Source organism: Crinia signifera, chromosome 1 (assembly GCF_055691185.1).
Source record: "Crinia signifera chromosome 1, ASM5569118v1, whole genome shotgun sequence".
Classification (NCBI taxonomy): Eukaryota; Metazoa; Chordata; class Amphibia; order Anura; family Myobatrachidae; genus Crinia; species Crinia signifera.
In genome coordinates this window covers 316,977,807-316,990,643 of record NC_139217.1, presented here as the reverse complement: position 1 = coordinate 316,990,643, position 12,837 = coordinate 316,977,807, and the positions used below count along the sequence as shown (strand labels likewise).

Genomic DNA, 12,837 nt, shown 5'->3' with positions numbered 1-12,837 from the left:
AAGGGCAACTCTTTTGACAGGAGTCGTCCTTTGAAGCTTAGTACATCTGACTCCGTGTGCATGGTTATGGTATAGATGATAGACCATGTCTAGGTCAACCACTAATGGTCGACAGTGACTAGGTGAACACCTATGAATGGTCAACATACCGACATTGGATTTGTTTGTGGAAGCACTGCGCTAACTAGTATAATTATTATACCATGCACTGAATCACAAGCTTCAATAAAAAATTGTTTATTCAAAATTACACAATATAAAAATCACCATTTATATACTTGATGCGGTGGCCACCGAATATCAATTAAGTATAGTACATAGTGTAATGTACAATAAAATAAATCTTAAAAGTTTCAATTAATTGTAAATCGCTAAAAATATATAGCACACCTATGAAATGCTGACCAACTTCAATACTATAGTATTTCAGTTTTTACTTGCCGTGTGAGCAATGTATTTAGTTTGAATTGCTGCTGTTTTCCGCTGCGTTGCCGGGACTTGGAAATCACAGCAGGGGTCCCAAATGCTGTAATGGGTCTGGTTTAGTTCTACGATGTGGTGCTGACTTGATGTAATTTATTACACCGCAGATGAGCGTCTCACACCCGCCACACTTTCACTGCGATGCGGTGTGGTCTGATCGGTTGTCCTACACTGCCGGGTGTGCGCCTCAGACGCTCATCTGCGGTGTAATAAATTAGATTAAGTCTGCACCACATCGTAGAACTAAACCAGGTCGACATGATGTTATCACGGTTTTTTATTTCTTTGTCGACATGGGCACTGTATAAGTGTACCGCGTCCCTTCACATGGCTCGCTGCTAGGTTATCTCTACCATTCTTAGGTGTAGACCTAGTCACTGTTCACCATTAGTGGTTGATATAGGGAGTGCCAACCTAGACATTGTCGACCCAGCGACCACATACTGTGTGCATACATGTCTTTTTATTTTGCATGCAACCTACCTGTGCTGTTTTATACCCATGCCTCCCTCCCTCCAATGCTTTTCAGTTGTGCTGTAATTTCTGTCTGTACAGCTGCTCCCATAAGCTTTACCTGTATACACGCCTGTCTGCACACATCTGGTGATGATTGATTGATTGATTAGTTCTTAATGATTTTTTTGAATAGCGCATTTCTAGTAAGTGGCCTACAGGTGTTGGGTGTTTTCTGTGTCCTCCTCCCATTCTCCCTTCTCTCTTGGACTGTGGATTGTGATATTTACTTTCGCAGTGGCAAACTATGGCTTCCTGTGTGAAACGTGCTCCAAATTACCTGCCTGCCTTTGCCTGGTGGTTGAGAGGAATTCCCTCTCTCACCGTGCTCTCCCTTCTCTCTTCCCTCTCCCCCTTACAGGATGGCAGAGCGGAAAGGAGCAGTTGAGAGTGAATAGATGTTGGCTGTGATCTTTACACATGCTGGCAACAGATCCCACATCTTGTATTTGCTGCACAAGTTGAACAGATGGAACAAATTGACAAAATTGTGTTCACTCACACTGTGCTCACGAAGCAGCTGAGATGCTATTTGAAGCCCCAAAATTGAAGCATTTTTATTAGTTCTTGCTTTTCGCCTCACAAACCTTATATTTTAACCTGCTGGACAGTAGCTCAGTACAGTTAATGCGTATTCGATAAATCCTCCCAGTTTTCCCATTCCTGCCGACCAGTGTTGTTGTCTAGCTTTGGCCGTACATCTTGTATGAGTGGACTTTCCAGCTGTACTCCTTTCACACCACAACTAGGACCCGGCTAGCTGAAATTTCAACCCGAGTTGCGGTGTGGAAGTACCAAAGCGGCAAGTCGACCAACCCAGCAGTTCAAACCGGGTTATAAGACCGTTAAACCCAGACCGTGCTCTGTATAATGGGCAACCCAGGTTTAATATGAAGGCACCTGACCCAAGATCTAGATCCCGTGTCCGACTCGACATATCGATGTGATAGGGATTAGGGTGGCCAATCCCGGGATCGGCGGGATCACAGGTTTTGGCCCCAAAAAGTCTGGTATTTCACTCCAATCCCAGGATTTTGGATTAGATCAGTCTAATGCCGGGCAGCGTCTGAGCACTGGCTCAGATGCTGCCAAACTATTCCTGACCCCGGGGTGTGGCCTGTGCAGCGTGACAGTAAATGGTCACGCTGCACAGTCCAAACTGCCCACTCTGCTGTCACCCCTTCTGCCTGCCCGCACGCCCCTACTCCTTCACCGCCCCCTCCCCCCCCACCAGCACCCGCCCGCTCTCCTCCGGCTACTGAGGAGGTGGTGCACGTGCCTGGAGGCACCTCCGGACCCACTCAACTTCCGGCCACCCACCAATTTAAGTAAATGTGGGGGTGGGTACAGGGAAACACCTGCAAACTAGGGATGCCAATCCTGGGAATACTAGTGATTTCCATTAGAACAAATGACAGCTTTTTTGCTACAATTTAAGCTTGTGCAGCACATCCATCCTTTTTTTTTTTTTTTGCATAAATTTGAATTTATAAATAAATGCAATAGCTAACTGTTAGCAGATGTCACTACTCTGGGCGCGCAGGAATTTTATTGAAAATGAGGATGATTAACAGAAGTAGCAGTGATCACTTACTCACAGGGGAAATACACTAAGAATTTTCAAATGTTTTAACACAGGAGAAGCCCCAGCACCTTTCCTAGTAAAGGCATTCACACTTCTGGAATGTTGCATTTATTGCATTCCTGGTGCACAGCTGTCATCCTCCCATCAGTCTGTAAGGCACCGCTAACAGATGCAGATGGAAAGATGTCCCATTCTAAACAAAGGTGTCAGAGGCTAAGTGATTTAGACCAAGGATCTACAAGCCCCCCAGTGTCCGTGATGCTATCTTATGAAATAATACAATGCTATATTATGTGATTTTAAGCTCTTGAGATTAATCACCAATAGCAAAAAAGAAAATCCTAGGTTTTCTGTTTCAGCGAGTGTCCAGAACGACCCAAAATATGTCATCAGTGAGGGGCTGGTCACTTACCGCTGTAACCTCTATGAAGGAGATTATTGGTTTGAAACATGAACAGTTGAGGAAGATCATCATGCTGAAAAACAGTGATTACGTCTATAGCAAAAGCACTTGGGGAACAGTGAGTAAAGGTGTCCATACACCGTGCGATGCGCGCTCCCGCCGGCATCTAATCGCACAGTCCAAAAAGTATGTGCTGCACATTTTGTACGGTCTTCTAATTGCATTGCACACAAATTGCATGCAATCCGATGCGATATAGTTCAAAACGCATGAGAAAAATCTCGCTGTGTATGGGCACCTTTTTATAAAATCAGAATGTCTGTTAGAAAATTCTGTTCTAGAAGTCAGTTTGCCAGAGTAACCTTGGCCTCTTGTATCTGCGCTGAATTTCTTTTGTGAATGCTACGGGCGTACCGCAAATAAATTGTCAGCCCTGCCTGATTCTGTTGGCTGCCCGAACCAGCCTTGTGTGCAGAGAGGAACATTTGTTTTGTGTTCACTTGCATCTTTTAGGCGTAATATCAGTTGGCGCAGAATACCCTCGCATTTCCATGACGCTACAAAAAATAATGCAGCTGTGTATCTTTTTTGAGTTTTCAGCATAGGTCTACAACAGGGGTTCCCAAACTTTTTTTGAATCACGGCACCCTAGCGTATCAGAATTTTTTCGCGGCACCCCTAGGCCCAAAAACAATGAATTAGATTGGGTTTATATGCGATTCTTAGGGTCAGTTATGTGGTAAAGGACAGGATTTGCTTCTGTTTGTACACATTTTATGATTGGCAGCCTCCAGCACTGGTTTTGCCCATAAATAATTAACCATAAATAAATTGGATTTGGACCACCAACCTGGGGCACCCCTGCAAGTGTCCCAAGGCACCCCAGGGAGCCACGGCACACAGTTTGGGAACCACTGGTCTACAAGTTAAATTTAGAGCTTGTTCTCATTTTCAAAATAAATAAATAAATAAATAATGCAGGCTGTTAATACATAAATCACCCCACTTTTTGGGGGAGAGAAAAAGGATCGGTTCCAGAGTCTCAAGTCTCAAGTATTGGTTTCCTTTATGTCCTATATGTGACAGGGATTGGCTCAAAATACCTTTTAAGTTATTTGTTAGTGTGTCGGTCTCTTAAACATTATAAGAGAGTATGAGATCGTTGGATGAATCATTAATATACTGTATGTTTTATTGAACTCTTAATAATCTGAATCAAAAATGTTAGGTTTTTTTTGGTTGCTGACTCCTCATTTTCCCTCCTTATTAGGATTACAAGACACCTTTGACAGAGAATGGGAAGCTGGGAAAATTACTTATAACAATTACAAAAATGGCTCTGATGATGCTGTTCTTGCCTACAAATTATTAATACAGACCGGCAACTCTGATAAACCTATTGACTTCAGTCAGGTAAGACACCGCAAACATTATCCATGTTTCATTTCAGAAATTATATCTGTGAACTTTTGCTTGACGTGTAGACACAGATACAGTTATAACTTGTTGTTCATTGTGTTAATTCTTTAAATGATGAATGCCTTCAGCACATGAGTTATATTTTCTATATTATTGTACAATGTGGCGATTCAGCAGGGGTCGCATATGCGCTTGCATTATTATAATGCGATCATCACTGACCGTCAGAGGAATTTGCAGGGCGGTGCGATGGTGGCTGGCATTCTGGAAACCGGGGCATGACTCCCATGTTTTCCGGGAGTAGCCAGGCCAGGGACTGTGCACATTTTCCTTAGCCTTGTAAGCCTCCCTGTGATAGGCAGCCTGAGTATTTTTAAGGTGTCCATACACTTATCCGATTTGGACCCATTTCACCCGATCGATGAGAAATCGGCCCAAATCTGATGCGTGTGATGTCCTCCTCGGGTCCAATGAGCGGTCCTGTGCGCATCAAACCTGAGGCAGAGGTCCGACCTGCTGCCCTGACCGGCATGCGATTCTGGACTTTCCCAGACGTTTCAAGGGAGTCGGATGGTAGTGTATGTGCACCACTCAGGCTGCAGTCGCAGAGGAAAATCATGACCAATGGTAGTGATGTTTCTCTTAAACTGCGATTACAGTGCAGTTTGATGGTATTATATCCAAATTGTAGTGCATACCAGAGTGCTGTAGTGGCTGAGGGTCTGCCGGCAGACTTCCCAAGTAGGTGGTGTGCGGTGTCCTGCACAGTCCTGTATGGGATCCAACCTTCTTCAGCCACTACAGCACTTTGGTAAGCACTACAATTTGGATATAATACCTACCATCTCAGTGCACAGATACTGAAGCGCAAACTGACTTTTTGAAACCTAAGCAAAAAAAAAGCTAACTGCAAGAGACATTGCTTATCATCCAAGGAGGATTTATATATCCATTCATTTTGCATGTTAAATGTAAGTTTGTCTTGTTTTGTCACACCACCCCCAGTGTGTACCCAGATCCCAGGCTGGGATCTGCAGTAAGTAGGGCTTTCTGCTTATATTGCGGCTGTTGCAAACATAACACATAGCCCCGTAAACCTGTCCCGGCATCTGCGTTAAAGCACATTACATTCTGGTTTACCATGGAAGGAAAAGGACCGGTAATTGGATAGCTCTAGCCGAAATAGTGCGTGGCTGCAAAACCTCTTTCCAGTGTGGCTAGTTCAGCCCATAGGGAGTGTGGCACCCAATGCAGCACTGCGAACCTTGTTGCTATTTTTTCTTTGCTCTGAATCCGCTCCATTTATGAGATATGTACAGACGCCCGCCTCTACTTTCTGACACGGATATCTCTTACTTAAGGTGAATGGATGAATAATATTTTGAAAGAGTACTGCTGCAGTCCTGTAATTATTGCTGCTAGAATAATTACGTAAACGTCCAATGTGGGATTGTATGCAAAGGATTGTGATGAAATCTCTCCTAGGAGTGGTCCTCCAGTAGAGATGTACTGTACTCTGCCAGACACATCTTGAAGACACGCTGTTATTCCATCTCCAGACGATTAATTAACTCCAGATACTTCAATTCATTGGGGGCAAGAATAAGAGAACTGTGCTGCTGTCACTGTTTCTCATTTCATTCAAAAGACCTTAGCGTGGATTTTTGCCAGGTTTTTTTTTTTTTTTTTTTTTATGCTGTAGACTTGCTTTAAACATAGTGGATGAATGATCATGCCTCTCTCTCTTTGACCACACTGGTGGTGGTAATGTTGGCAATGGACAGTAGTTCAAGGGTTATAGGAAAGCAGACGGTCTAATAAGTAATGGGCAATTTGGTAAATAACCATGTCATGTAAAAAAAAAAAAAAAGATAAATTTATATACAGATGTATGATTTTTTTATTTTTTTATTGCTCCCCTTCATTTACTGGGTGGCATTTCCTTCACTGTTAACAGCATAGGTTAACTGCACCAAGACGTGCAGGGAGATGTTTTCCAGGTCTTCTTTTTTTTTTTTTTTTGCATTTCTTTGTTTTTGGAAACCGTTTCTGTAGCCTGGCTATCCCTCCCTGAGCCACCATCACCCCCACAGCTGTAGACATTTGTTGAACACGCTGGTCCATCAGGAGGGGCTAGGATTTAAGAATGGAACAGGCTTGCTAGTGTAATTACCAGAGGAAGAGGGAAAGAAAAGAGAAATGTTTTTGTTAGATGGGGAGTCATATTTCTTTGGAATGCAGTTACTGTTTATCCATTGCCATTCGGTTCACTTCAAGTGTAATTAAAAAGCAGAGATGTTTATCATTTTTGTTTAAGAAAACAAATCAACATCATATGGCTCTACCCCTTACTTTCAGAAGTATTCACTTAAAGTGGACATTCAGGAATAAAGCATATCTGTCACTGTGTGTGTATGTATAAATGCATATACAATTAAGTAATCTAAAGCAAGGAGCCTGGTTTATAGTCCTCTCCGAGCCAGAGGCCCTGTCTCAGACATGTTGATGTTCATACTGAATTTGAGAACATTAAGTACCGGTGATGGCTGCCTTTTTTTTTTTTTTTTTGAGTTTTTTTCTAATTGATATCTTTTCTATAGCATATAACAGTGTGTTGTTCCAGGGGTGACTAAAGGGAGGAATAGACCCTTGTTCATGCTCCTCTTGGTAGCCCCCCTTTTCTCTGCGGCAGTGTGAGCTCTGCGCAGGTCTCCGGTGACATGGCGTCCATCCTGTTTCCAGAGACTCCTCTCTAGTGCGCATATGCAAATCACCAGGAACATTTTTTGCCACACCATTTTCCAAGTAATTTCTCTAGCATCAGCAGCGCTGGCACAGGACTCTATAGATCTACATAATTAAATATGGGTGTGGTGTTGGCCTTCCTGGACTCTGGGTCCCATGAGCACAGCACACACTGCACCATACTTGCCTACCTGAACCTCTCCATGCGGGAGAAAATGCTCTGTTCCTGGACTTCCCTGGTAATGTATGATTGCCATCACCTGTGGTGAAACGCCTTTCTTATCAATTACCTATCTCCCCACAGGTGATGGCAATCCTACATTACCAGGGAAGTCCACGAACAGAGCATGGTACTTCTGTAATAGCCAGGCTATTTGATTAGTGGGCAATTCTGTGTAAAAAAAAAAAATCGCATCGCATGCCATTTTCCTATGTAATTTATTCATGTGTTAACCCCGCTCGCCACGATTCGCGGTGGCGTGGATAGTGGGGGGTGCCTAAATCCCATTATAGTACATTAAATGGCATCGCACCCTATAAAATTGCATGCGATTTTGTGGGAGGTGCGATGCGATTTCATCGCACCGCCCAAGGCCAGAGAGCAATGAATAAATTGCATAGGAAAATCGCATTACATGAGATGCGATTTCACTACGGTGCTGTATGTATGTAAATTGGGCGTCTGGCTATTACATAAGTAACCAGAGCATTTTCTCCCTCATGGAGAGGGTCATTTAGGCAAGGATGCACTGCATCCATTATAGATACACCTGTGTGCTGTACCCAAGATATGTTCAAGCACATTGTGGTTGTCTTTAATTGTGTTTGCAAGTACTTGGTTCCATGCACATAATGCGGAGTTGTGTGCAACTAAAAGCCCCCATACATTAGTCTGACTTGTCCTAAGGACAAGTCTGACCTGATTGTCCAGGCAGCTCCCTGGGAGGGATCACGTGCGATTAGGCACTTTATGTGCCAGCGGGAACATACAAATGAATGGGCAGCCACTGATTGGCTGAGACCAATCAATGGCTTCCTATTCATTTGTGTGGCTTTTTTTTTTTTTTAAAGGGCTCCATTTCTCCTGCCGCTGGTGCTGCCTGGCAGCATCTTCCCCTGCCCGGCTCCGGGCTGCACATAAGATTTAGCAAATCTTTTATGTGCAGCCCGTCTGACCTCCTGACTCCGATCCGATGCGCATGGGACCGCGAATCGAGTCGGAGGGGATGTCTACATGTACAATTGTACTGATTATACCCCTTTCACATTCGCAGACCCGGGAATGCGTTCCCGGATGCACCCCGGGACACTACACTGGCCACCCGACCCGGAATGAAGTCGGGCTGGTGGCGTCATCTGGAGGCTTGGCCGGGGCCGCGCTGGGAGGTGTCAGCACCTCCCAGCGGCGCATTTTCACTGCAGTGAACGGGATCTGGGTCACGCTGACCCGGAATACCCGTTTACAATGACCTCATCCCGTGTCGATTCCGTGTTCTACCCAGGTCAGGACCTGGGTAGAAATCCCGCAATGCTGAACACGGGATATTAGCCCAAGACCCTTTCACACTGAGCTATATCCCGGTTGATGCGCGTTCATGTGCAAAAACCCGGGATATTTTTGCAAGTGTGAAAGGGGTATTAGTGTGTTATCACCAGCCAATTTATCACTTAACCAGGCTTAATAAATCTGCCCCTAAGTACCAAGCAACCACCTGCTGTCCCTTTTTTAAACACAGCCTGTAATGGCAGTTAGGAGTGGATTGGCTGGTACTCTTTCTCTTTATCCATTTTTTATTTCCAGGGCTTAGTTCATAGGGTATGGATCATTCGGTCGACCCAAGGAAGGTCAACACTCTTTAGGTTAACACGCATCCCAGTACATAGACCCCTAAGTTGGATAAAACACTAAACTGTGCAATATTCCCATACTATCGTCTGTGCATTATTCCTATGCTATCAATAACCACTATTCTGGCATTCTAGAGTTTTGTGCGCTTTGTCCAAATTAACTCCAGTTTACTTATGTAGCGACTTTCCACTTATGTCTGTTCTGCAGTTGACTAAACAGCGTTTGGTGGATGCAGATGGGATCATTCATCCAAGTGCCTTCTACATCTACTTAACGGCCTGGGTGAGTAATGACCCTGTAGCCTATGCTGCTTCTCAGGCCAATATCCGCCCCCATCCTCCAGAGTGGGTACACGACAGAGCAGACTACATGCCTGAAACCAGTACAAGTAAGTAGGACTTTGCCTCTAGCCTTAAACTGTTTATGATCAGCTTCCTCCATCCTGGCTCTGTTTTAGCATGACATTGTGCAGATCTATCGCTCTTTCAGAGACTGGTCTATTTTAATTTGACAGCCATTTTACGGTTACATGTTCTGTTAAAGGAAAACATCATGCCTTTTTCCACTTTGCCAAAAATAAATAACATGCATACTAAGTGTTGAACGATTAGTCTTTTTAATCATAATATTATTTTTAAAAGGTTCAGAGGTTTAAAATGTTTATACATTTCATCTTAATCACACCTGAAAGAAAAGTATTCATTTACCCAAAAAGCTCTGTTTAAAAATGTAAGAATCCCTGTATAGTCTATAAGTTTGTAGTTTGTTGGCTAATTAAAATAGTTTTGCGTGCATAAATAAGAGTTATGGAGTTCTTGTTTTTAATACGGTACTGAATGAGGTTTCCTATGTCTATGCCTGTCCATATTATTACTAATTGTAAGCGTATCTTCTGTATTGCCACACCTGTGTTCTTGCTCTTGTGATTTGGCTAAGGGACATTGAAGGTTTTTGGTTTTCCAGTCTTAGAAATGCAATTGGCTCAAAAAGTAGACAAAAAAAGTATTTTACTGTATCCGAACCCTAGAGCCGTGTGGCAGCCAGCCAAGTCTTGTCTTAATGAAAATTTATAGTTGAGATTATAATAGGGCAAATCATGTTTAGCAAGTCAGCTGAATGACCCTGCAGGGTCTGGAACACACAGCGACTGCAACTGAACGCAAGCAATATGACTGACTGTAATTTATATATCGTGTATTTTCCCCCTTATTGTGGTAGATCTAGGGTTACCATTACATGATAAAAGAAGCATGGAAAATCAACGTTCCCAGACTATTAAATGATCATATGTTCTAAATTTCCTAAAACAAAGACCTTTTCATCTTCTTAGATATTTCTCTGGCTCAGTCACTGTCAACAGCTTTACATAGTCCTTCTGTGTTTGTGTTTTCACCAGCAGCACAAAAGTTTATTTTACTGATATATGTTTAACATTATTGATCTCCATATTTATTTTTTCATCAGTTCATGCAGCTGAGCCAATAGAATATGCCCAGTTTCCGTTCTACCTCAATGGCCTACGAGAAACTTCAGATTTTGTGGAAGCTATAGAGAAAGTGAGAGACATTTGCAACAATTATACCAGCCTGGGAGTGTCAAATTATCCTAATGGCTACCCGTTCCTCTTCTGGGAGCAATACATCGGGCTCCGCCACTGGCTGCTCTTGTCCATCAGCGTGCTTCTGGCTTGCACATTCCTGGTGTGTGCCCTTTTTCTGCTGAACCCCTGGACTGCTGGAATCATTGTAAGTTAATAAGGTTCTTTGTTGCAGTCAAATTCCTTTCGGCATAGCTCTTGCTACAGCCAGCAAGGTTTGTTTATGTCTGGATCTCTGGTGGAATAAAGTATGTTACATCATTCATGATATGTTTATTCGACTTGGACGGGTAAGGGAAGGGAGGGCTCACAGCTACAGAGTAACCTTAAAAACGTAATCCGAATTTTCAATTCAATACTACAATTTTTTTTATTTACTTACAGAATTTTATCATTAATTTAATCAAAATACATACATTTCTTAAAAGAAGTCACCTATGGTGCATGAAAATGGTGTTTTTATGCACATAGGTTAGTTTCCTATTAATATGTTACAAGTATTACAAATATCTGGATGATTTGGAAATTAAAGTTCCTCATGCTGTGCGTAAGCTTTAAAAAAAATTCATCTTCCTAATGTAACTTTTTGAAAAATTTAAATGATGTTTTAAAAAATATATATATATAATTCTTTTGCCATTTTGATCTGTATAGAAGTTGTAAAATTCTGCATAACACGTTTTAGGCGATGCGTTTAGCCTTTATCTATCTTGTAGAAAGAGGATGGAAGTTACAGAGCACCTTGATTTTGCAGGAGTACGCTATTACACACTTACTGTACTCATGATCTTTGAAAAAATGTCTCAAGCATTGTGAGGTGAAGCAGAAAACCATAAAAGGACCACTGTGCAAACATTCATATGTCCCATCTATCACTTAGTAAAAGCACATCAATAAAAAATAAGATTCTATCTTTGATCTGAAATGGTGCGTCATTTACTAGGGGGGGGGTGTGCGCACATAACATATTCTGCACCGTGAAATGCACAAATTTGCCAAGTGCTAAACCGGTCCCATTGAAAGTATGATTAGACCCAAAGACCCCAGATATGAACTGATGCAGAACTGGGTTCCTGCTGTGAGTCACAGCATGCAACTCTACACCTTTGACATTATTACTTCATTCTGCATCAGAATGTTTTGCTTCTGTACACAGGAAGGTACTGACGCCACTAAATTGCCCCATAAGCCTGGGGTGTGGTATGATTCACCGACAGTCGGGATCCCGACAGTCATTATCCCGATGTCGGGATCCCGACTGCCTGGTCTCAGACAGCGTGGCCAGCGCAACAAAGCCCCTTGCGGGCTCGCTGCACTCGCCACCTATTCTATTCTCCCTCTATGGGGGTCGTGGACCCCCACGAGGGAAAATAGCCGACGGCCGTCGGGAACCCGGCCATCAGTGTTTTAACAGTCGGGATCCCGACTGTCGGGACCCCGTCCGGCAGCCTAAGCCTGGCGGCCATTTCCTCGATCTGCCGATTTATGAAATGTAGATTGACCGCTATCAATGATACATCAGGGAAATTCTTTGTTGCAACTGTGATTTGCTGCTCTCAACCATTTTAGGGAATTAGGATGTTTCCACATGTTGCATCATCACAGTACCTAGACCCAAGATTGGGAATCAGAGTATCACCATACATGTGGATGTATGGGGGCCCTAAGAACCTTTCCCATCTGCTTGTAAAAAACCTTGCTATGTTCCTTCCAAAACGAATAATCTTGCTCAGTAAACCTATGAACTTTGAAAATGTTTGTGCAAATTCAGAACCAAGCAACTGCCTGGTGGAGTAGGACTTTGTGGTTTGTAAATGATGGAGTCTTGACCCGAAGAGGTCGATTTACGAATCCTTGGAGAGCGATAAAGTACCAGTCAGTCATCTCCTAACTGCCATGTTACAGGCTGTTTTTAAAAATATCAAGCAAATTGGTTAATACTTTATTTATCTCCACTTTACCACTCTCCAAAGCTTAATAAATAGACCCTTAAATGAATTTTCGATCCACTTTTGTACTCTTTCTACAGCAAATGTAGTGTGACATTGTAAACCCAAAACTAAACACTTTTCCACTCTCTATCTTCGCTCCCTTGATGATTTCCACAGTGAAACCTTCACTGCTTGCTTTGTCCACAACACTCCATCCAGGCTCCTTACAAAAGCTGAGGCCTCTCTGTAATATGACACCGATTTTAGTTTTCTTCTTCTTTAGCAACACTAATCTTAAGGGCCCCGTACACT

At 42.9% G+C, this 12,837-nt stretch overlaps 1 protein-coding gene across 3 annotated transcripts in view; it reads left to right on the top strand.

Moving 5' to 3' along the window:
- The window catches only part of PTCH1 (patched 1), an 83,606-nt gene that overhangs the window by 58,601 nt on the left and 12,168 nt on the right, over positions 1 to 12,837 (top strand). For all 3 annotated transcript variants that reach the window (XM_083186868.1, XM_083186859.1, XM_083186877.1), the window contains 3 exons: positions 4,255 to 4,397; positions 9,205 to 9,385; positions 10,462 to 10,742. In XM_083186868.1, coding sequence (XP_083042994.1) covers positions 4,255 to 4,397; positions 9,205 to 9,385; positions 10,462 to 10,742 — 605 coding nt within the window. The remainder of the gene's footprint in view (positions 1 to 4,254; positions 4,398 to 9,204; positions 9,386 to 10,461; positions 10,743 to 12,837) is intronic.